This window comes from Staurois parvus, unplaced genomic scaffold, assembly GCF_062004578.1.
Source record: "Staurois parvus isolate SC_StPar_1 unplaced genomic scaffold, SC_StPar_1.0 ptg001208l, whole genome shotgun sequence".
Lineage (NCBI taxonomy): Eukaryota > Metazoa > Chordata > Amphibia > Anura > Ranidae > Staurois > Staurois parvus.
In genome coordinates, this window is record NW_028319004.1 from 699,981 (window position 1) to 725,454 (window position 25,474).

Below are 25,474 nucleotides of genomic sequence, written 5' to 3' on the forward strand. Positions count from 1 at the left end.
ACTCCAGTCAATGGACCAGCAGATCATCTCTAATTTTAAACAACTCTACACAAGGGAGCTTTTCTGGTGATGCTTTGAGATGACAGATCCATCAAGCCTCACCCTCCATGAATTTTGGAGAGACCATTTTGACATTGTGAGCTGTCCGCAGATTATCACCATTGCCTGGGCCGGGGTCAGCCAGAGAAACCTAAATTATGCTTGGCGCAACCTGTGGCCAGATTGTGTTGTGACACCTGACTCCGATGCTTCTGCACCTGCACCAGAGTCAACAGTGTTGGAGGAGGATGTTTCCTTGGGGAGAACCATGGGGCTGGAGGTGACTGAGGAGGATGTCTGCGAGCTGGTGGAGGGACATGACCGTGAGCTAACCACCGAGGACCTGGTGGAACTGCAGAAGGAGGCAATGGAGGAGTGGATCTCATTTGAGGAGGAGGAAACTAATGAGGAACAGCTCTCTTCCAGGGAACTCAAGGCATGCTAAATGCGGGTAAACCTACAGACTTTTGTACAGCAGCACCATCCAGATAAGGCTCTAGCCCAGAGACTTGTGAACAATTTTGACACCGACATCATGTTCCCTTTCCAAGGGATGCTTAAAAGGCACCAGAGGCAGCAGGCAATGGAAAGGTTTCTACCAAAACCGCCTAGACATGAAAAAGAACCTGCTTGTGTTAGTGCTGCCCAGTTGCCCTCCTCCTCCTTCTCCTCTTCCAAAAAGTGTTGAAATTGTTTTGAAAAGGTTTTTAAATATTGAACAGTTGAAGTTTGCCATGTTTTCCCTGTTGAAGTGTGATTTATGTAGAGTTGACGTGTACTGTGCCATGTTTGAAATGTTTGCCATGTTTTAAACATTGAATTTGGATGTTTGAAATGTTATTGCTTGATTAATCATGTCCCTGTACAGGATTTATGCCTTTAAAGTGTATTTTATAAAGAGTTTTGAACAGATAAAAGACTCTTTTTGACTTTTTTCTGACCTCGGGAACGGATTAATTGGTTTTCAATTCATTCCTATGGGAAACTGCATTTCAGTTTACAAATTTTTCACAATATGAAACATTCCATAGAACACATTAAATTCGTAAGCCGAGGAACCACTGTATATCCAACAAGACATTGTGGTAAAAGAATTGTCAGCTTTATTACATACGCATTATTTGTATAAAATACATAAATTCTAAAGGAAACATCACTCTGACAGTGTTCTTACATAAAGACTCTTTGCACAAGGTCAAAGGCCACACAGGAAACAAACTTACCCCAACGTGTTTCGATCATTCCGCATTTTAGCTCTTCAGGGGGCATAAAGACAAGGAAACTTTCTAGTAAACATGTAAATAGTAATAGGTAAATATATACCAGAAAATAAACAAATGGTCAACAGAAATTTTATCTCATATCCCAAAATAATACTTACAACAACATATGTCAGAGCAATATGTAAAATAGATGACATCCAAGATGAGAGACATGATTCCAGGTCCCGGAGGAATGTACCATCCAAGAAAGCAAGAGTGGTCAGATGTAAATCACCAGGAACCAAGAGCAACTAGGGAGCACCAAAACAACCCCCAATGGGACTGTAAGTAGTATAGAGAACAAAGTAAATTAGATTTAAAAAAATCAAACCAATTGAATAGACCTGATAAAAAATACATTCAAAATGGTCCATAAAGAATATACCAAAAAGTGGAACTGACCAAATAATATGCCATACAAAAAACAAACAGTGAAAATGATTATCAATCCGAGCACCGGATGTTATCAATTAGCGTGTGTCAAGTGCTGGGTGTTATCAATTAGCGTGTATCAAGTATCTGGTGTTCTCAATTAGTGTGTCGAGTGTCGGGTGTTGTCAGTTAGCCTGTGTGGAGTACCGGGTGTTCTCAATTAGCGTGTGTCGAGTACTGGGTGTTGTCAGTTAGTGTGTGTCGAGTACCGGGTGTTATCAATTAGCATGTTGAGTACCGGGTGTTATCAATTAGCATGTTGAGTACCGGGTGTTATCAATTAGCATGTTGAGTACCGGGTGTTATCAATTAGCATGTGTTCAGTACCGGGTGTTGTAAATTAGTGTGTGTCGAGTATCGGGTGTTGTCAGTGTGTGTCGAGTACCAGGTGTTGTCAGTTAGTGTGTGTCGAGTACCGGGTGTTGTCAGTGTGTGTCGAGTACCAGGTGTTGTCAGTTAGTGTGTGTCGAGTACCGGGTGTTGTCAATTAGCGTGTGTTGAGTACCGGGTGTTGTCAGTTAGTGTGTGTCGAGTACCGGGTGTTGTCAATTAGCGTGTGTCGAGTACCGGGTGTTGTCAATTAGCGTGTGTCGAGTACCGGGTGTTGTCAATTAGCGTGTGTCGAGTACCGGGTGTTGTCAATTAGCGTGTGTCGAGTACCGGGTGTTGTCAATTAGCGTGTGTCGAGTACCGGGTGTTGTCAATTAGTGTGTGTCCAGTACCGGGTGTTATCAATTAGCGTGTGTTCAGTACCGGGTGTTGTCAATTAGCGTGTGTTCAGTACCGGGTGTTGTCAATTAGCGTGTGTCGAGTACCGGGTGTTGTCAATTAGTGTGTGTCCAGTACGGGGTGTTATCAATTAGCGTGTGTTCAGTACCGGGTGTTGTCAATTAGCGTGTGTTCAGTACCGGGTGTTGTCAATTAGCGTGTGTTTAGTACCGGGTGTTATCAATTAGTGTGTGCAGAGTACCGGGTGTTGTCAATTAGCGTGTGCAGACTACCTGGTGTTGTCAATTAGCGTGTGTCGAGTGCTGGGTGTTGTCAATTAGCGTGTGTAAGAGAGGTGACCTGTTGTCCTAACTGGTGCCTAATTATTGTTGTATTTCAGAGGGACAACACTCTGTAGAGTTGACTCCGTAGGCTTTGCTTGTCGGAAGTGCAGGAGTGCAGCAGGACAGAAGTGCCGAGTGTGATCAGCAGATGAAAACTGTAGGAGTTTGGAAACAGCCGGCTATCTTTGGTTAGTATTTGTGTTTCAGTTTGAGAAAAATCTTCTTTAAAATGTCTGGTTTAGTTCAGTGCAGTACTTGTTTGGCATTTGTTTTTCGTGGTGCTTTTTGGAAGCTGGGATGTTGTCCCATTTGTATGCAGATTTCTATCCTACATGATGACATTGCTTGTCTAAATTCATTGGTTGGTGCCCTGCAGTCTGAGATCAGGAGGCCATCTTAGCCAATTTGTTCTGTTGAACTGCCCTGCAAAAAGCCGCCTCTTCCTCCAAGACTGCTCAGGAGAAGGGCGGTGTGGACAACTGTTGGGTCAGGAAGAGTGAGGCCTGTGGACCATAAATATGAAGCTTTTGTTGTGACACTGCATCACTCCTATAGTGTTCTCTGAGCTAGAAGCAGATCCAAAGGTTGCAAACTTAGCGGATTGTGAGATAGGAAGTAGGACCCTGAGAACAAAAGTGCTTTGCCAAAAGAAGCTGTTTTGTCTGAGGTTCCATTCCAGGCAAGTGTTGTGGAAAAGGCTCCTAAAAGGAGAAGCCATCTTCTTGTTGGTGATTCAGTTGTAAGAGGTGTTTCTTTAGGAAATCATGCTGAAGTGTCAAAGGAAGTTAGATGTCTACCTGGTGCTACTGTTAGAAGAGATAAAAGGAGTATTTTAAAAATTGTCAAAAAAGCTAGTGAAGAGTGCAGCGTTGGTGTTGTCATGTACCTTGGCACAAATGATTTGTCCCAGAATGATGTGTGTTCTGTACAGGAATTTCAGTATTTGGGACAGGATCTTCAACAGTTAGGGTGTACAGTTATATTTTCAGAGGTCTTACCTGTCCATAATGGACAACAAGAGGAAGTACTTGGTATAGCAGAGTCCAATGTTTGGTGAAAGGATTGGTGCAAAGCTGAAGGTTTTGGTTCTGTTAGTCATGATGCCATCAGGTGGTCTGACATTGAGCTGTACAATAGAGATGGTCTGCATCCCTCACACAAGGGCGCTCAGCTCCTTACTATGGAATTTAGGAGGTTTTTGGACATGCATTTAAACTGAGAAATGGGGGCAGAGATGTCATTGTTGAGGATCATTTCTGTCCCCAGCAGGCTGAAACAAATGTGAGGTTGGTGTTGCTCAGGACGGGGCTGATGGGGTCACTTCAGTTACAGTTTCGGGTGGTAAACATAAAGCAGTAGATGGCAGTGCTTGTCATGTCATTGCACTAATGCTCCGAGTTTAGGCAACAAGCTTTGTGAGCTGACAGCTCTTATGTCTAGGGATCACTTGGACCTTCTTGTAATTACAGAGACGTGGTTCAAGGATTCAGATGACTGGGAACTATACCAGGGTATACACTATACAGGAAAGACAGAGAAGGGGGGAGGAGAGGTGGAGTTGTCATATATGTCAGAAATAGCATAAGGAGAACATTAATTCAAACAACAAATGAAATACTGGAAACCCTCTGGGTCTGCCTTCCAACCAGAGAGGGATCTTCCCTTAGAATTGGTGTCATATACAGACCCCCAGGACAGACTGAAGATTAGGATGACTTCTTGATTGATGAGATAACTCAAATGGCAATGAAGGGGGAGGTTTTCATTTTGGGTGACGTCACCACGCCTGACATTAACTGGAAATCTCAAACTGCTATTACAAGCAGGAGCAGGGATGGAATGGAAGCACTGAATGGGGCTCTCTAAAACAGTAAAAAGTCCAACCCAAGGCGATCATATTCTAGACCTAGTACTGACAAATGGGGATCAACTGTCTAATATATAACTCATGCCGGAATGTAATAACTGAGTGGGATCTCACCACATACTCAGATGCTGGAAGATGCCGCTCAGTATATTGTTCATGTTAAAAGTTTGTGGTTGAACATTCTGTAGGTTTGGATGTTCGATTGCGAACCAAACAGGGGGGTGTTCAGTCCATCACTATTCACTATCCTTTCCATGACTTTCCTCCCATAGGGCAACATAATCTCAAATCTCTATGCTCCTTTCTGGAGAGCTGGGACCAAGCTTTAACCAGTCCATCACAATGATCATCTTGTCTATTGTTTCTAGAATGTAATGCTTTCAGGGCCAATGTACCGGCAAATAAATACAAATCTTTAACTGCTTCCAAGCACTTTGGAAAGGTCAATGATTTTAAAATCGCTTTCCTATATTGTTTATCCACCCTGTGCATATCTTGTTCTATCCCTGAACTCTTGTGCCTGGGGTCTCCCTGCCCACTCTGTGCTGTGTGGTTACACTTCGAGTGAATACCCCCAATTGTGGAGAACCCCCTCCCCCTTACTTCTTATACCTACTCCTTGACTAAGGTCTTTCCTCTTTCTCCTTCTTCTATTCCTCCCCCCTCCCCTCCCCCATGCTCCCATTTATTGCGAGTGATCCACCAATATCAACTTGGTGCTTATGTGCAAAAAATGAACAATGTGACTGGATTGAAGTTCCTTCAGTCTGAAGTTCCATGACAGTGAGTGGGCTTTTATATCTTGTTGTGGTCATGTGCTTTATGGACTCCTAGTAATATGGGTGACATCCAAGCCATGCATAGTTGGCATTGATGGTCCCTGTAAATCCATATCTATGGACATTTGTGCATTATTAACTAGTTGCCGACCGCAGATAGCCGAATGACGGCTGCACTGCGGCCGGCCAGTTCTGAGTGGACATCATATGACGTCCTCCCAGAACGCGCTCTCCTGTGCGCCCCAGGGGGCGCGCACCCGGCAATCTCCGTGATCACTGTGTCTGTAGGACACAGCTGATCACGTGATGTGGTAAAAGGCCAATCACAGCGGCCTTTTACCATGTGATCAGCAGTGTCCAATGACACGCTGATCAGAGGGAAATGCAAGTGCCGGTTCTCGGCTTCACTTTCCTCACGCTGTCAGATCGTGAGGAAAGTACTGCCGAGAACCAGCAGTTGTCAGAGCGGGGATCGGCACCGATCATCAGGGCACTGATGATCAGTGCCCTGATGATCGGTGCCCAGCAGTGCCACCCGCAAGTTCCGCCCACCTGTGCCAAGCAGTGCGCCCACTAGCTCCGCCCACCTGTGCCCAGCAGTGCACCCACCTGTGCCCAGCAGTGCACCCACCTGTGCCCAGCAGTGCCACCTACCTGTGCCACTCTGCAGTGCCACCTACCTGTGCCCAGAAGTGCCACCTACCTGTGCCCAGCAGTGCCACCCACCTGTGCCCACCAGTGCCACCCACCTGTGCCCACCCACCAGTGCAGCCCAGCAGTGCTGCCAGTCAGTGCCACCAGTCAGTGCCCAGGGGTTGTGCCAGTCAGTGCCACCAGTCAGTGCCCAGCAGTGATGCCAGTCAGTGCCGTCTATCAGTACCCATCATCAGTGTCACCTATCAGTGCCGCCTATCAGTGCTGCATATTAGTGCCGCCTATCCGTGACCCCTAATTAGTGCTGTCTATCAGTGCCGCCTATCCATGCCACCTCATTAGTACTGCCTATCAGTGCCCTTTAGTGCTGCCTATCAGTGCCGCCTATCAGTGCCCATCAGTGCTGCCTCATCAACGCACATCAGTGAAGGAGAAAAAATACCTGTTTGAAAAATTTTATAATAGAAACAAAGAAACTTTTTTTTTTTTTTCAAATTTTTTGCACTTTTTTTATTTATAGCGCAAAAAGTAAAGCGCCCAGTGGCGATTAAATACCACCAAAAGAAAGCTCTATTTGTGAGAAAAAAATGATCAAAATTTCATATGGGTACAATGTTGCATGACCGCACAATTGTCAATCAAAGTGCGACAGTGCTGAAAGCTGAAAATTGGCCTGGTAAATAAGGGGGTATAAGTGCCCGGTAGGCAAGTGGTTAATTACAGGCTAAACCCACCTGGAGACCTGGGGACACTGTACAGGTTCTATATGTAGTCTCGGGGTCCCTGTAGAAGTCCATGTGTGGACATTTCTACCTATGATAAATGACAGGCTAAACCCACCTGGAGACTTTCTCCACACCTGGAGTGTGCTGAGTTCTTGGAGAACGTCTACACAGTGTTTCCAGATTGGCTTTATCACCCCAACGAGCTCGCTCCAGTTCATGGATGTCATCATTATGTTTGGAGGATCTCACCAGTCAGGAGCCTTTCCTGTCATCCTACATGTTCCCTTCTGAGGATTGTTCTATCCTTCCAAACAAATGTATGAAATCATGGATGAGTCCTCCTTCTATGTGATCTAGAAGATCTTCAATCACAATGTCTTTATGGATGAAGTGGATGGCCCAGTTTATATATTATTTATTGCTTTACAGCTTTATTCCCTCCAGGATTCATTCTTTATTTATAGAACCATTCAAGGAAGTGTTCTTACTGTGAGAGATCTCCACCACCATTCCTCTGTGACCATTACATCCTTGTCATTTATGTCTAACATCTTCATTATCAGTGGATTGATAGATATTCTTATACTTTAGGATGTATATTTGCATTTTCTTCAACAAAAAGATACATTTCGGAGGTATCTGTTTCATTGGGTTTACCTTTTGTTTTTAAGTTGTGTTCTGTGTCTTTAAGACTTTTCTTTAACAAAGATATTTTATTACATAAACAATTGGTTGCAAAAGATCTAGATTTATTTTTCTTACTTTTTAAAAAAATTGTTGATCTTCTGTGGTAGCCCTCAAAGGTAGATATTATACAGGAATGGCTATTATGAGACATTTTCAGGGCTGCAGTTCCTCTGAACTCCACAAGGTGGTGATCTCATGTAAACCCAGACAGGAAGTCTCTATGGAATACAGACAAGAAGTGATGTCAGGTACAGACAGGAAGTGATGTCAGGTACAGACAGGAAGTGATCTGAACAAAGACAGGACATTTCATGTGGCTCAAAGAAGAGTAGACATTGGTGGAAGTGGCAGCAGAGGAGGTAATAAGATTTCCTATTTCCACCCAGTACCCCCCATCATGTCTGTCCTCTTCCTCCATAGCCACATCCATCCTCTTCCTCCATAGTCACGTCCGTCCTCTTCCTCCGTAGTCACGTCCGTCCTCTTCCTCCATAGTCACGTCCGTCCTCTTCCACCATAGTCACGTCCGTCCTCTTTCTCCATAGTCACGTCCGTCCTCTTCCTCCATAGTCACGTCCGTCCTCTTCCTCCATAGTCACGTCCGTCCTCTTCCTCCATAGTCACTGTGACATCTTTTATCTCCAGCAGATGATGATACACACATATATAGCGTGGGAACCCAGATGAACCCCTTCAGGGGCAGAACATTCCCCCACTTCCGGGGCCGGAACATTCTCTTCATTGTGGAGATAAATTCTAGTAATATGGTCCTCTAAACAAACAGCACTGACAATAAATAGACAAGACAAGGACCATCCTGACCATACATGGCCTACAAAGGGCAATGATGACACTACACAGGCAGCCAATGGGCAATCATTACACTATACAGCCAACACAATGATGGAGTGCCGGGGTCAGGAGTATGGAGCATAGAGCCCCTTACATTGCTGCTCAGGAGGAAGGAAACATTCCAAATGAATGAAGAGTAATCACCACTGAATTGCTATGTTCCCTCTTTTATACATTGTGGAGGGTCTGGTTTGAATATGTCCAAATAAAGGTGATTTATTTTTTTGGATGTGCAGCCAAACAGATTTTTCTTCTCTACCCGGAACAAAACATTTCCCAGCCGGCCATGAAGAATATGTTCGATCATTGGTGTCAGAAGGAGGAAAATACTGAGGGGTCTGAGGGATGAAGGGGAGCTGAGAGGACTCTCAGGGGGTACTAAGGATGAGAGACTTTGGGGCCCCTGAGGGTGTAGAGTAGATGGTGAAATCTGGGTTGATAGGGTTGGCAGGTAGTATGTCTCTGAGGGAAGAGAAGGTTGTAGGGCTCAGGGGGACTCTGAGGTAGGGAGGGGGGCTCTTGGTCTCTGGTTGTCCTCCCACCTGCACTTATTTTCCAGACCTTCTTACAGAACTCCAGCCAGGAAAGGAAGGCAACCTTCACCTTCTTATCATCTGACCGGTCAAATAACATTTTCCAAGATACCAAGTGGAATGAAGAAGGGAAGTCTTTCCCCCCTTGGTGGGCACTTATTCTTAGAGGAGGTTTGTTGGTGCATTATCAACTAAAAGGTAGTCAGGGGCTCAGTGCTGAACATCTTCAGGAGACACTCCAATACCTCCCATGACACAGGCTCTGGCAGTGCCCGGTGCTGGAATTCAGAGCCCCAGGAACCCACCACCACTCTGTACAATGTTCTGTGTACTACAGTATACTTGCCAATGATGAAAACAAGACCCTACCCCCTGCCATCCTCCTCCTACCCATACTGGGCTACCATTGGAGGAAGGAGACCAGACCCCTCCCTCACAGCTCTCTACTCCACCAGCACCATCCTTCTATTCTATCCAATCCCTTCTCATACTGCAGAGAGTGACAGTGACATCACTCCTGTCAGTTAGAAAGCTGTCAGAGATTGGAGCCTTGCAGCCGGAGTTCTGGCAATTATCCTGATTAGCCAGTAAATCCAGCCAATAGTCAGCAAGTTCCCCTTCCTGGACACCACGATGACCCGACATTGACCTCACAGCACTGCCTCAGAGGAAACAAGTCATAGGAAGGATCGTATTTATCATTCCTTGTCAGCAGATCTAAAACTCATCAAAACCAGTTCAGAGACCAAACAAACCCAACAGAGAAAATGGGATTTCTGATCTTGCAGGACAAGAGGGTCTCAGGACCTCCAAAGTGTAACAAATACTAAACAGTCCCGACTAAACATCTTCCCATGGGGGGAGTAGTTCTTCAATGTCCAGCAACCCTCCTATTCCCCCCTCACATCCACATCCTATTATTGTGTGACCAATACCATCCAAATCATTCTTACTTTCATTTCCCAAAGTTATCCGTCTACAAGGAGACCTGTATAGATCACATGATGGCACCAATGAGGATGGAGGAGGACCGGAGTCACATGACTGAGAAGATACTAAACCTCACCCTGGAGATCATCTACCTGCTGACCGGAGAGGTGAGGAGGATTCTGGGAGGTCACATGACATCACTCTGATCTGTATTAAAAAAACACAGACCTGACCGGAGAGGTGAGGAGGATTCTGGGAGGTCACATGACATCACTCTTATCTCTATTAATAAAACAGACCTGACCGGAGAGGTGAGGAGGATTCTGGGAGGTCACATGACATCACTCTTATCGCTATTAATAAAACACAGACCTGACCGGAGAAGTGAGGAGGATTCTGGGAGGTCACATGACATCACTCTTATCTCTATTAATAAAACACAGACCTGACCGGAGAGGAGGATTCTGGGAGGTCACATGACATCACTCTTATCTCTATTAATAAAACACAGACCTGACCGGAGAGGTGAGGAGGATTCTGGGAGGTCACATGACATCACTGTCATCTCTATTAATAAAACACAGACCTGACCGGAGAGGTGAGGAGGATTCTGGGAGTCTAACATTATATTCCTATTGGTTCCTCAATACAGAGATTTCCTCTTCTGAAGTCAGGTGATCATATGACCATCACATTGCCTCCATGTGACTCCCTAAAACCCGAGAAACACAACATGCAGAAGATTCTAGAAGTCACCAAGAAGATGATGGAGCTGCTGACAGGAGAGGTGAGCGGTGCCGGGAATTCTGGGACATTCTCCAGTAACAGACAAGGGATGTGTCTGGATGGTGACTGTATCATTGTGTGTGTCAGGTTCCTATAAGGTGTCAGGGTGTCACTGTCTATTTCTCCATGGAGGAGTGGGAGTATTTAGAAGGACACAAGGATCTCTACAAGGACGTCATGATGGACAATCAGCCGCCCCTCACATCACCGGGTAAGAGGAGACTTTATTGTAAAGGAGAGAGCAGTACGGAGGATCCACCTAGATCCCCCATCATCTGATAAACACATAGAAACAATGGATTCAGTCAGTGTGTGTGTTTCCTACAGATGGATCCAGTCATGGGAACCCACCAGAGAGATGTCCCCGTCCTCTGTATTCCCGGGATTCCACACAGGAAGGTCACACCATCCCTCACCATTACAAGGTTGGTGGGATGGAGCATCTAGAACATGGACTTGTAAAGATGATGTGTGGATGTTTATGTGACCTTACATTTTACAGATGATATTTTCTCTCATTTCCTTGATTTAGAGTGGAGATCCAATCGATATAGAATTTGAGGTGAAAGCAGAAGAAGAAGAGGCGTATGTGAGGGATGATCAGCAGTCTATGGAGGAGGATGGAATAACGGGGACATTTATAGAGGAGGACACTCCTACAGAGATCAGCACAGGTGGGTCATGAACACTAAATCCATTCCTCCACCCATACTGCTCACTGATTGGTCCAGAGTAGGGCGGGGACTGGGTGATATCAGTCTGTAATCCCCTGGTCACTTTCCTGAGCTGTGTTCCCCGTCCTGTATTCCTGGATTTCTCTCGGATAATCTTCCTTCTCTGTGCTGCAGACACAATTTATGTATCTAGACTGGATTTATGGAGGTTCTGGGGTTCAGCTGGCAGCAAAATGTTGATTTTTAGCATAGACATTACTAGACCTAGGCACCTGGGGTGTGTGATTTTGATCTTATTCCTCATGGTGGTGACATAGCAATTCTCCCAGTATTTGTTACCTGTGCCGGGTGGAGGGATATGTCTGTAGTGTCTCAGACCCAAGTCACTGAGTGCAGTCTCAGGAGATGGGAGGCAGCGGTGTGGGATCTCTGCAACTTGTCTACAGTAAACATTTAATCTTCCACTGATTACTGAATACAATATTATTAGTCCTGACCCCTACACTATATACTCTATGTTGTACATTACATCATTCTGATATTGTACAGTCCGAACTTTTGTATCCTGTATAATAAGTTGTACATTATATTGGCCTTACTTCTTTCAATCCCATTTCCTACCAGCTGGACATTTTATATCGGATGATGTGATTGGAGCACAGACTTTTACATGGTGATAATAATGTGATAACATCCTCCAACTTTGGACCCTTAAACAGAAAGTGATAATGAGGGAGGAGTCAATACCCCAATGATGGTGGTCTTCAGGATCAGTCCAGTCTTCATCTTGGTTGTTCTCCCCCCATCCTCAATCTCTGACCTCTGGTGGGGCTCAGCCCCGCTGTTCTTCATGACTAAATCATGGACTAAATAAGGAAGTGCAGTACTTCTTGTGTTGGGAAGATGGCGATGAGTGATAGAGGGGGTGGGGACCCTCGTCCTATAATCCCCTCATCACTGTCCCTCCTATAAAAGACAGTTCTGGTTGTTTCCTCACTCTCTGACTAAGGTCCATGAATAAAGAAATGACCTGGTAGGAGATCAGAGGAGCCATTTCCTAGTTCCCTTGAGGGTGGAATTGTAAGCTCCTCAGAGACCAAGCTGCCTGATGTGGGCGGAGTCCTGGTTTGGGGGAACCAATCAGCTCCTGTCTAGTAATCCTCTTTGTCTTTGTATTTTAGTCCATGGCCGGGAGATGAGGAAAACCTCCGAGGATTGTCTCACTTTGTCTCCAGACTGGAAAGTAGAAGATGAGGACATCACACAGTATAGTCCAGGAGAAAACCCGGCTCCCTCCAATGTCCATCCGGCACCACCCAGTGTAGATGGACCATCGGATTCCTCGTATCCTGAGGAACCTCAGACTGTGCGGGAACGGGCCGGCCTTCCAACAGGGAAGAGCTTCTCCTGTACTGAGTGCGGGAAGGGTTTCCATTATAAATCCCATCTTAATTTGCATATAAAATCTCACACGGGGGAGAAGCCACATTCCTGTCCTGAGTGCGGGAAATGTTTTTCAGATAAGTCTAACCTTTATCATCATAAGAGATTGCACATGGGGAAGAAGCTGTATGCCTGTTCTCAGTGTGGGAAATGTTTTATAGAAAAATCAAAACTTGTTGGACATCAGAAGTCTCATGCGGTTGAAAAGCCATATTCCTGTCCTGAGTGCGGGAAATCTTTTTCAAGGAAGGCTAATCTTTACACACATCAGAGATCTCACACAGGTGAAAAGCCGTTTTTCTGTCCTGAGTGCGGGAAAAGTTTTTCACATAAATCCAATCTGTACGCACATCAGAGATTACACACGGGGGAGAAGCCATATTCCTGTCCTGAGTGTGGGAAATGTTTTTCAAAGAAGTCCCATCTTTACATACATCAGAGCTCTCACATGGGGGAAAAGCCATATTGCTGCCCTGAATGCGGGAAAAGTTTTTCACAAAAATCTAGTCTGTACAAACACCAGAGATCTCACACAGGGGAGAAGCCATATTCCTGTTCTAAGTGTGGGAAATGTTTTATAGAAAAATCAAAACTTGTTGGACATCAGAAGTCTCATGCGGTTGAAAAGCCATATTCCTGTCCTGAGTGCGGGAAATCTTTTTCAAGGAAGGCTAATCTTTACACACATCAGAGATCTCATACAGGTGAAAAGCCACACTCCTGTTCTGAGTGTGGGAAAAGTTTTTCACATAAATTTAATCTTTACACACATCAGAGATTGCACACGGGGGAGAAGCCTTATTCCTGCCTTGAGTGCGGGAAATGTTTTTCAAGGAAGTCCCAACTTTACATACATCAGAGCTCTCACATGGGGGAAAAGCCGTATTCCTGCCCTGAATGCGGGAAATGTTTTTCACAAAAATACAGTCTTTACAAACATCAGAGATCTCACACAGGGGAAAAGCCATATTCCTGTTCTCAGTGCTGGAAACGTTTTTCACAGAAGTCCGATCTTTCCAGACATCAGAGATCTCACACTGGTGAAAAGCCGTATTCCTGTACTGTGTGCGGGAAATGTTTTACACAGAAGTCTAATCTTTACATACATCAGAGAACTCATACGGGGGAGAAACCGTATGCCTGTCCTGAGTGCGGGAAATGTTTTTCAGACAGGTCCAGTCTTTGTAAACATAAAAGATCTCACACGGGGGAGAAGCCACTTTCCTGTCCTGAGTGCGGGAAATGTTTTTCAGTGAAGTCCAGTCTGCACAAACATCAGAAATCTCACACAGGGGAGAAGCCATATTCCTGTCCTGAGTGAGGGAAATGTTCCTCACTGAAGTCCTGTCCTCCTGTACATCAGGGGTCCCACACAACCGTGGAGGTGTATTAGTGCCTTGAGTGCGGGAAATGTCTTCTAGATGAATGTTGCTGGACATCCCAGCTCTCGTGGGGAAGAAGCACACCCTGATATACACCTCAGATATACTCCATGGCTGATCTTCATCATGGAAGGAACAGTTCATTAGGAGATCAGAGGTCCCCAAAGATATGGATGAAGTGTGGGACCGGGTTGGCCATTGATGGCAGGAGAAGAAGTTTTCAATGTATTTTCCATCAATGGAAGACATTCCAGCAGCTCAGATGTGATCCTAATAACATTGGTTCCCCCATTCACACAGGAGGAATGGACATGAACTCTCACTGAGGGAATTGCTATACAAACATTCTATGAATAGACCCCCAAATGTCAGGAGACGTTTCTATAAAGACGGGAAGTATGGAGCAGAGAAATGAAGAGACCTCCCAGCAATGTTATTACCAGGCTGCAGCTAGGGGGAGCTCTAATGTCACCCCAGCAGAGGGATCCCATCTAGCCCACATTAACCCTCTCACTGCCAGAGCTGTTTCTGCATGATTTTGCACACATGGGAAAATGCAGATTTTGGTCCTGAAGATGAGATAAACCCCCAAACATCTATTCTGTGATATCAGAGGCCCTGGAGAATAAAATGGTGGTAGTTCCAGTTTTGTATTTCACATGATTAAGCTCAATGATTTATCAAGATTAAATTTCAGTAAATAAATACAATAAATGTAATATTAGAGAACACAAATGTAAGATTTTACTTTTTTTGTGGGGTAAAATGTAAAATATGAGGTTGTGCCGAGTAAATAGACACCCAACATGTCCATCCTTGGAATGGTGTGTGCTGATGAAATGATGGAAAATGTTGGCGCCCTAAACCCCCCCAAGGTGATCATTAACCCTTGTGCTGCCATGGATGGGTGTTGTACTGACCTATAGAACTGCTTCCAGCTGGCCAGGTCAGTACAACATATGTCCATGGCTTTCCCCTTCTGCTATAACCTCATGGTCTCCTGAGCTTCCCTCCACTCCACAGACCCTCTGCCTGTCCTCTAGGATGGCTCCCTGCACCTCTAACATCCCCCCTACAGCACCGATCCCCCCACGCAGCACCCATTGCTCGCCCACAGCACAGATCTACCTTTAGCTTCCCTGCTGCTGGCCTCTTCTCCTCTCCCCTCCCACCAGCTTCAGCTGCTGCAGGGGAGCCACAGGGAATCAAAATGTCTAAATATTTCCTCCTGCCGCTCAGACTCCCCCCTTGTCCTTAGACCTCTTACTGATCCTCTGAAGCACCTTCCCTGCAGTGCTGCTGGCTGGCTTCCCCTCTACCCCCGCCCATGGCTGTAGCTGCTGCTGGAGTGGAAGATCAGTGTGGTGTTCAGGATGGAGAGTGGGGGGTGGGCATGTCATGTTTACCAGCCCCTTCCTGAATGAACACAATGAGTGATCAGTACCAATCCCTCATGTGGTCATTCATCACTGAAGCATAGTAAAGAGTGTTTTCTGTGCTTTAGTTTCATGAATGAATAGAAGCCTCTGTACAGTAGACTCCTATTTATTCATCTACAGTGCAGCTGAGGTTGCATTGAGGACTCTGAGGATTTCTTTAGTCCTCTGATATCTAACCACCCCCCTCCCCCACAAAAAAATAAATACAATAAAATTATAAAAACAAAATAATAAAAAAGTGGGGCGTCATCCTTACAGGGCACATTACAGCATAGGCCCATGTCAGGCCTTGTTCACCCGCATGTGTATACAGCGGTGCTCTGTGTATCCCTGTACAAGCAGTCCCATTGATGCCAATTGGTACGCAGCGGCTGCACACACACAGCTGCTGATCTCAATCTGACATCCATGTGGATGCATGTCCCAGAAGTCACACTGTCTGCATTCAGGGCTGTGCACCCTCATGGATGTCAGGGTGGGGGCAGCAGCTGTGTCCTCCATTCAGTCTCTGAATCCCCAATGACACCAATGGGACCGCACAGCACATCTGTCCATCACCGTGTGGGGAACCGAGGCCTGGCAGGGCGTACACTATAGGATTTCCTGTGTGAACGAGGCCTTAGTAGGACTATAGCAGGAATGTTGTACGTTGTGTTGTGTTTATGTCTCTAATAATGATTTTAGTGTATTTTTACGTTTTCCCAACTATTGCGGGTCTAATATATCTGTAGCACTTTTTATTATTCCACTGGTTCTATGCTTCCAGAAAATGTCTGGTTTGGGGGTCATTTACAAAGTCTGGAAATATTAAGTGAAAAATTATAAGCTTCAGATTTTTAGACTAAATTACACATTTACTGTTTTGCAAATATTTGATTTTCACCATTTCCCAAAAAGGCGCAATCTAAAATGTACAAAGATTTCTTATTGATTACCGCAGTTCAGTTTTAGATTTAGTGGGAAGTTAGCAGGAATTTTGTGAGTTTTGTTGTTTGTCTCGGCTAACAATGACTTTTATGTATTTTTTTAATGAAAATATATATATATATTTATTTACATTTGCACAAATATCACGGGACCTGAAAAATCACTAGCACCTTCTTGTATTCTACTGGTCCTAAGCTGTCATAAAATGTACAGTTTGGGGGGTCCCCTTCTTTTTATTCTACCTGCCTTATGCTTTCAGAAAATGTACGATTTAGGGGGGGTCACCTTTTTATTCTCCCACTTCTATGCTTTCAGAAAATGTATGATTTAGGGGGGGTCACCTTTTTATTCTCCCGCTTTTATGCTTTCAGAAAATGTACAGTTTGGGGGGAGGTCACTTTCTTTTTATTCTGCCAGTTCTATGCTTTCATAAAATGTAGTTTGTGGGGGGGGGGGGGGGGGGCAAATTCTCTTCATTCTACCAATCCTATGCTTTCAGAAAATGTGTGATTTGGGGTGTCACCTTCTTTTCATTCTACCCGTCCTATGCTTTCATAAAATGTACGGTTTTATACAATTTGGAAACTGTAAGTGAAAAATTATAATTTTTAGACAAAATTGCTCTTTGACAGTTTTGTGTAGATTTGATTTTCTCAATTTTCAAGGCTGTTTGTAAAAAATAAAAAAATGGAAACTTTTAAAAAATGGTCTGACCACCTGAGTTTAACCGCCTCCTGCCCACCGTACAGAGAAATGGGGGATGGGGAGGGAGCTCTCTTGTTCTGGGAGGACATATGACATCCTCCCACTCTATCTGCGCATGCACACCCCCGGGGACACAGTGGATCACTGATCATGGTAAAGAGCCAATGATGTAGGCTCTACCATGTGATCAGCTGTGTCCAATCACACCTGATCACATGTAAACAGGAAATGCTGCTATCGGCAGTCCTCTCCTCTACACTTTTAATCAGGGCAATGATCATCAGTGCAGCTCCATCAGTGCTGCTTTTCAGTGCCCACCTTTGCCTCCAATCAGTGTACATCAATGCCAAATATCAGTGCCCATCAGAGCAGCCTTTCAGTGTCCACTAGTGATGCCTGTCAATGTCCATCAGTGCCTCCTCATCAGTGCAGTCTATCAGTACCGATCAGTGCTGCCTATCACTGCTGCCTATCAGTGCTGCCTTTCAGTGCCCATCACTGATACCTGTCAATGCCCATCAATGCCTCCTCATATGTGCAATCTATCAGTACCCATCAGTGCTGCCTATCAGTGCCAGTTGGTGCTGCCTATCAGTGCCAGTCAGTGGCACCTATCACTGCCAGTCAGTGTCACCTATCAGTGCCCATCAGTGCTACCTTTCAGTGCCCATCAGTGCTACCTTTCAGTGCCCATCAATGATGCCTGTCAGTATCCATCAGTGTCACCTATCAGTACCATCTATCAGTGCAGCCTCATAAGCACACATCAGTGAAGGAGAAAAATTACTTATTTACATTTTATAACAGAAACTTTTTTCAAAATTGTGTAATTTTTTAGTTTGTTTAGCAAAAAATAAAAGCTCCCCGGTGGTGATTAAATACCAACAAAAGAAAAGAAAAGAAAGCTCTATCTGTCTCAAAAATGATGAAAAGTTGGTGTCATTCAAAGTGTGAGAGCGCTGAAAGCTGAAAACTGTCCTGGGCAGGAAGGGGGTGACAGTGCACGGTAGGCAAGGGGTTAAAAGGGGATCTCAGGGCCCAGCAGAGAAAGGGTTAATGCACAGATTGGATCTGATCTGCGCAGCCAGAGGTTCTGGTGCTAGAATGAATGGGGGATGGGGGGTGACATCCCCGACATGTTCAATAACAAATCAGAAAGCAGGAAGACTGGACTCCATGGCATTGACTCATCACAGATGGGGGTTGTATAGAGCCATGACCCATTTCAGGAAGACATCACCTAGACCCCAGTGAGTTAGGGTGGGGGGTAGATAGGACCATGATGGTGTCTCATCTGCTTCATACATATCCAAAGAAAGCAGCATCTGTTCTGATCTCTGATGGACTCGATGGTTCAGGAGGATTGTGTGTCAGACATTGTCGGCTGCTTGTCTATAGGGAACAAAGCCCACTTAGACTTTATAAATGAGGAGATTTGGGGATAAATTCAGCCATTTAGATAGAAGTTGGATGAGGATTTAGACATCGACATTTAGGAAAGAGATGGGATGGAGATGAGTCCAGGACGGGGTGTCCTTATCAGGTTTGATCATCTTTACTCCCCCCAGGATGAAGGGATTGGGGTTCATGGGTAGTTTTTGGGGATCAGCTTGGGGCCAACAGGGAGGTCTGTTCTGTTTCCTCCAACTCTGCGCTGATGTTATCTCTTTTATAGATTTTATATTTTAGATGAAAACAGAGCCTCAGTCATTCCATAACAAACCTTCTAGTAGCAACAGATCCATGAGGCCCACAATTTCCTGAGAAGAATATGCAGCAACATTGCCACTGGAAGGTGGAAGGAATGAACAGAATCCACACGTTCCTACTAGACTCAAGCTAAGATCATACAAAGAGATCTTCACGTGTGACATTGATAAAGAAGAGCAGTCAGAAAAATGGGATTATAAAGAGCTGACACTCAGAAAGTCAAATCATACATATGAATAGATATATATATATAGCTCAAAAAAATGAAAGGAAGACTTTTTAATCAGAGTCTACCACCAAGCCAATGAACCTCCTGGGATATTGATCTGGTCAGGTAAGTAGCAGAGGGGGTTGTTCATCAGATTCAGCTGCTTTGGTGTTAATAAAATGAACAACAGGTACACTAGATGGGCAAAAATGAGACGACCCCCAAAACAGACATGGTTTTACAGGTGGAGGCTGTCACAATCATGCACACAGAGATGGGCGCGGTCATCCATTCTGTTCCAAACAACTACATTTTGGTATTTCTCTTAAACTCCCAAATCAGTCTCTCTCCTCCGATTTCCCCCTCCCTCAGGAACGCATTCAGCGTACCTTGCTAAGGGGCTGTCTATACAATCCTCTTGCCAAATAAGGCTTGGCTTGTCCATCGTGGGAAGAGATTTTGTGTAGGAAAAAGACGCAGTTAGTTCTTGTGAGGAGTCAGACAAGTGAGGACCGTTCGATATAACATCTATCGGAGAGAAAGCAAAGGAGAATCTCGCGGCAACAACGAAACCCAATGCAAGACCAGAAATCCCTTTTTTAGCTCATCAGACTTGAAACTGCTTAACCCCAGGAATTTATTTGGCAAGTACTTATTTACCTAAACTTCTTTCTGTTATCGGTTTGCTGTGCTGTATTGCTCTGTATATTTATATATATATGTTACATCTTCTTCCTGTAAATATTTCTACTGCACCCTTTTGACCTTTTAGTAATAAATCTTACTTTCTGAAAGTGTTGAATTGTTTCTATAGCTCTTAATTGCAATTTACGAGTCCCTGCTGTGGGCAGCACAGTGGCTTAGTGGTTATCACATCTGCCTTGCAGTAAATGGGTCATGGGTTCGATTCCTGACCATGCCTCCTGCATGGAGTTTGCATGTTCTCCCTGTGCTTGCGTGGGTTTACTCCAGTTTCCTCCCACACTCCAAAGGCATGCTGGTAGGTTAATTGGATCCTGTCTAAATTGGCAGTAATATGTGTATGTATGAATGTAAGTTAGGGACCTTAGATTGTACACCCCTTGAGGGTTAGGGACTGATGTGAATGTTCAATATATATACATATATATATGTAAAGCACTGTGTAAATTGACAGTGCTATATAAGTACCTGAAATAAATAAATGAGTGTTTAACCCTCTGTACAACCAGTCTGTAGAGATAGTGGTATACTGTCAATTAACCAATCATCCTAGTGTATTGCTGAGTTTCCTCTTTCTCTGTATAAAAAGGAGGTGGTGGCAGTGTGAAGGGTTAATTGTGTAATTAACCTGACCCAGTAACAAACGCATTCAGGCTGCCGGTAAGTCGATCTGCGGTCCATTAGCTGGAAAATCGTTGTGCTGGGTGTGGCATTGTTACGCACGTGACAGCGCAGTTTTAGATTGGCTAGTCCTTCGGTCACAAGTTTGGTGAGAGGGGCTGGGGTCTGACGCCGCGATCGTCACAGAGGCCACTGACATTTTTTCCCTAATCATCTTTTCTGACTGTTTTTCACTAGTTTGGCATTTGGCTAGGGTTGGTGTCACCACTGGTAGCATGAGGCCATACCTGGACCCTACAGAGGTTGCACAGGCAGTCCAACTCCTCCAGGATGGCACATCAATACGTGCCATTGCCAGAAGGTTGGCTGTGTCTCCCAGCACAGTCTCAAGAGCATGGAGGAGATTTCAGGAGATGGACAGTTACTCTAGGAGAGCTGGACAGGGCCATAGAAGGTCCTAAACCCATCAGCAGGACCGGTATCTGCTCCTTTGTGCAAGGAGGAACAGCACTGCCAGAGCCCTATAAAATGACCTCCAGCAGGCGTGAATGTCTCTGACCAAACAATCAGAAAGAGACTTCATGAGGGTGGACTGAAGGCCCGATGTCCTCTAGTGGGTCCTATGCTCCCTGCTCGGCACCACAGAGCTGGATTGGCATTTGCCATTGAACACCAGAATTGGCAGGTCCACCACTGCTGCCCTGTGCTTTTCACAGATGAGAGCAGGTTCACCCTGAGCACATGTGACAGACATGCAATGGTCTGGAGAAGCCGTGGAGAATGTTATGCTGCCTGTAACATGGTTCAGCATAACTGTTTTGGTGGTGGGTCAGTGATGGTCTGGGGGGGCATATCCATGGAGGAACGTACAGACCTCTACAGGCTAGACAATGGCACCCTGAATGCTATTAGGCCATTGTCAGACCCTATGCTGGTGCAGTGGGTCCTGGGTTCCTCCTGGTGCAGTGGGTCCTGGGTTCCTCCTGGTGCAGTGGGTCCTGGGTTCCTCCTGGTGCATCACAATGCCTGGCCTCATGTGGTGAGAGTATGCAGGCAGTTCCTGGAGGATGAAGGAATTGATACCAGTGAATGGCCACCAAACCTAAATCCAATAGAACACCTCTGGGATGTCATGTTTTGGTCCGTCCAACTCTGCCAGATTGCACCTCAGACTGTCCAGGAGCTCAGTGATGCCCTGGTCCAGATCTGGGAGGAAATCCCCCAGGACACCATCGGTCGTCTCATTAGGAGCCTCCCCCGACATTGTCACTCAGGCATGCATACAAACACGTGGGGGCCATACAAACTACTGAGTATCATTCTGAGTTGCTGCAATTAAATTTCAGCACAATGGACTCGCCTGCTGCATCACTTTTTCACTTTGATTTTCATGGTGTCTGAATTCAGTCCTCTGTAGATCAATCATTTTCATGTCCTTCAAACGATGGGGCGTCCTTACATTGCCCTGTCCATATCAGTATACATATTCAGCAAGAGAGTTTTCCCCATTGAGATCTGATGGGTTTTCAAAGTGTTCCTCTCATTTTTTGAGCAGTATATATATATATATAAAACGTTTTTCATCATCTCAATAGGGCTGGACATGTTGGGTATCTATTGACTTGGCTCAACCTCATCTTTTATATTTTACTAACAAATTGGTAAAATAATGTATTTGTATTCTCAAAAATTCGAAAATATCACCATTGTATTCTCCAGGGCCTCTCCTTTCATGATATATAAGTTTGGGGGTTTAACTAATCTTCAGGCCCAAAGTCTGCGGTTTAATATGTACGCAAAAGAAAAATGCAGAAACAGCTCTGGCAGTGAGAGGGTTAATGTGGGCTAGATGGGATCCCTCTGCTGGGGTCACACTGTACACATTAGAGCGCCCCCTAGCTGCAGCCTGGTAATAACATTGCTGGGAGGTCTATTCACTGCTACATACTTCCCACCTTTATAGAAACATATTCTGCAGCACAGTGGCTCAGTGGTTAGCACTTCCTCCTAGCAGCTCTGTCATTGATTTGAATCCCAACCACTTCCCTACCTGTCTGGAGTTTGCATGTTCTCCCTGTGCCTGTGTGGGTTTCCTCTGGGTACTGTGGTTTCCTCCCACACTCCAAAAACATGCTGGAAGGTAATTGGCTCCTGTCTATATTGGCCCCTAGTATGTGTATGTATGAATGTGAGTTAGGGACCTTAGACTGTAGGCTCCTCGGGGGTGGGGACTGATGGGTAATAAATATGTAAATTGATGTCCCTATATAAGTAGCTGTAATCATCTAGGAGTCTGTTCATAAAACAATTGCACAGCAATACACCCGGTGAATGTGCTTGTCATTCCCTCTGTGTGAATGGGATGGGGGGAGTAGAGGGAGTAGACTCTGTGCTGGGCGGGGTGAATGGTTTCCATGGATATAAAATGGAGAATACCACATTTGGCAATAAGATGGTTCTAATTTCTATGATACTTAGCGCCATCTAAAGGCCAGAAAAGTATGACATTTATTTATTGACTTTGTAAAATCATCCAGCAGCACATGCAGACTCCACCTCCGCAATATCGCCAAAATACGCTCCTTCCTTACCCCAGACACCACTAAACTACTCGTACACTCCCTGATTGTCTCACGCCTCGACTACTGCAACTCCCTCCTCACCGGCCTACCCCAGTGCAGGCTCTCCCCGCTTCAGACCATCCTCAACTCAGCGGCTAGACTCATCCACCTCACCAACCGCTCCACCTCTGCCACCCCCCTCTGCCTCTCCCTCCACTGGCTCCCTATCGCCCAACGCATCAAATTCAAACTACTCACTCTGACCTACAAAGCCGTTCACAACACTGCCCCTAACTACCTCACCAACCTGATTCCCAAGTACCACCCTACCCGTACCCTTCGCTCTTCACAGGACCTCCTTCTATCTTGCTCCCTGGTCTCCTCCTCACACGTACGTCTGCAAGACTTCTCCAGGTCCTCCCCCATCCTCTGGAACTCACTACCCCAATCCATCAGACTGTCACCTTCCCTCCTCACCTTCAGGCGCTCCCTGAAAACCCACCTCTTCAGGGAAGCCTACCCCACCCTCACCTAACTGCTGCTCTCCTTCATTCCTCCTACCACTCCATCCCCCACAGCCACTTTCTCCTGTACCACTACCCCCTCCATCCTAGATTGTAAGCTCCTAAGAGTAGGGCCCTCTAACCCCTCGTGTGCTGTTTGTAGTTGCTGTACTGTTTCATGTATTGTCCCCCCCCCTCTATTGTACAGCGCTGAGCAAACCCTTTGGCGCTATATAAACTCAATGTAATGTAATAATCATCCTTGCCCCTAGGTGGATGCTGCACCCATCCCCCGCCGGATCCAAGTGTGAGAACTCAACGATCGCGTGATTGCTGACCATGAGATCTCACAGCCGTTCTGAGCAGAGAGTGGTGACTGTCAGTCACTGCTCTCTGCCCTGCCCCCTCCCCCACACTCACTGGGCTGTGGAGGGGGAGGGTGCGGCTGGATCCAGACTCTGATGTCGGGATCTTTCCCCAGACTGGACGGCTGAGTGACGTCAGCTGACAGCGGGTTTCACCTGAATGAACTGCACTCCTCTGATCCACAGGAGAAGTACAGACAAAAGAGCTTTGCCTGAACTTCTCCTTCATAGAATATGTTCCTCCAACATGTCCTATTCCTGATCTGTGCCGGCTGTCCCATGTCCTGGTATGAAGACATCTCCTCTTCTCTCTGTATTGCTTCCTTTGTGTGATCCTGCCAGTCCTTCTGACCACACTAGGCATGAGAGCTCAGCGTGGTCAGTTCTGTAGCTGTGCTGGGAGCTCAGTCTGCTCTCCTCCAATCATCAGATTTGTCCTGACATCCCCCCTCCCTGCACAGCCATTCACTGGGAAGACCAGTGAACTGAAGACAAGTGATCACATGAACAGTAGTAAGGAGAATGTCACTTCCTGACATCATTGCTCACTACCAGTGAAATCTGTGAATGATCACCGAGGTCACATGGTACAGGGCTATTCCCAACAGACTTGTACCATGTGACAAGCTGTGACCAATCACAGCTCTCACAGTATTTCTTAATGGCTGCAGGAATGCAGCCAGAGAAAAGGAGAAATTATTGCTTTTACAGCCTTTATGGGTGTAAAAAAAACATAAATAATAATATAAAAAAATAAAGTAAATTTTTTTTTGAAAAATTATAATTTTTGGTTATAGACTAATTTGGGTTTTTTTTACTAAAAAGATAGCTGAATACATTTTGGCCAAGATTTATGAAGAAAGATTATTTATTTGCAACATTTTTTTTTTCCAAAAAATTATTTTATTGACATAAGAGCAGACAGGATAGCATATAGAGCACATACAGGTATAAATCACATTCAGAATATGGATCTAACATGTTGTCTCCCGTTTCGCAGACGGGACTCATTGTAAACTGTAATTCAAGGCCATGTGGAATGGAACAATACATCAAACATACACTACAACCAGGGGATACGCAGAGGAAAGAGAATCCAGCAATGTAGGTGTGTATGATCACGTCTTGAATCTCCACATCTAGTTATGATGGAGTGGTAAGGTATGGAGGGCACTGAATGTTGTGGACATCATGGCTATGTATTCATGACGTTAGTGTATGATATGGCTGCGGTGAGTCATTTCTGTGTTAAGGTGCGGGCTCTATTCTGGATGGTGGTGAAGGAATGATAAGGTGGAGTGACAGATGTGAAAAAAAGGAGAGATGGGAAGGAAGAACAGAACAAAAAAGAGATGCAGGATGAAATGGTGGGGGGATATAGGGGGAGAAGGAGAAAAAAAAAAGGGGGGGGAATTTTTTATGGGGGGGAGAAGTAATAGGTTATGCGGAGGTAGCGTGTACAGGTACTAAGAAATTAAGATGGATCACATCCCCGAGTATTAGCCAAGCCAGAAAGGTAGTTATAAAGCTTAGAACATGGAACGAGTGAGGTCGGACAGCGGGTTAACACGTGGATCAGAGACCCCGTTGGGCTTGTCACAGTACGTCTCTACAGTATTTGCAACATTTTATAAGA

The 25,474-nt window shown here is 45.3% G+C and overlaps 1 protein-coding gene across 1 annotated transcript in view; it reads left to right on the forward strand.

Annotated features, from left to right (window-relative positions):
* The window catches only part of LOC149438170 (uncharacterized), a 98,414-nt gene extending 83,582 nt beyond the window's left edge, over positions 1 to 14,832 (forward strand). The window contains 2 exon segments of the mRNA XM_089660186.1: positions 152 to 403; positions 12,420 to 14,832. Of these exon segments, the coding sequence (XP_089516312.1) occupies positions 152 to 403; positions 12,420 to 14,036 (1,869 nt within the window). The 3' untranslated portion in view covers positions 14,037 to 14,832.
* The last annotated feature ends 10,642 nt before the right edge of the window (positions 14,833 to 25,474 follow it).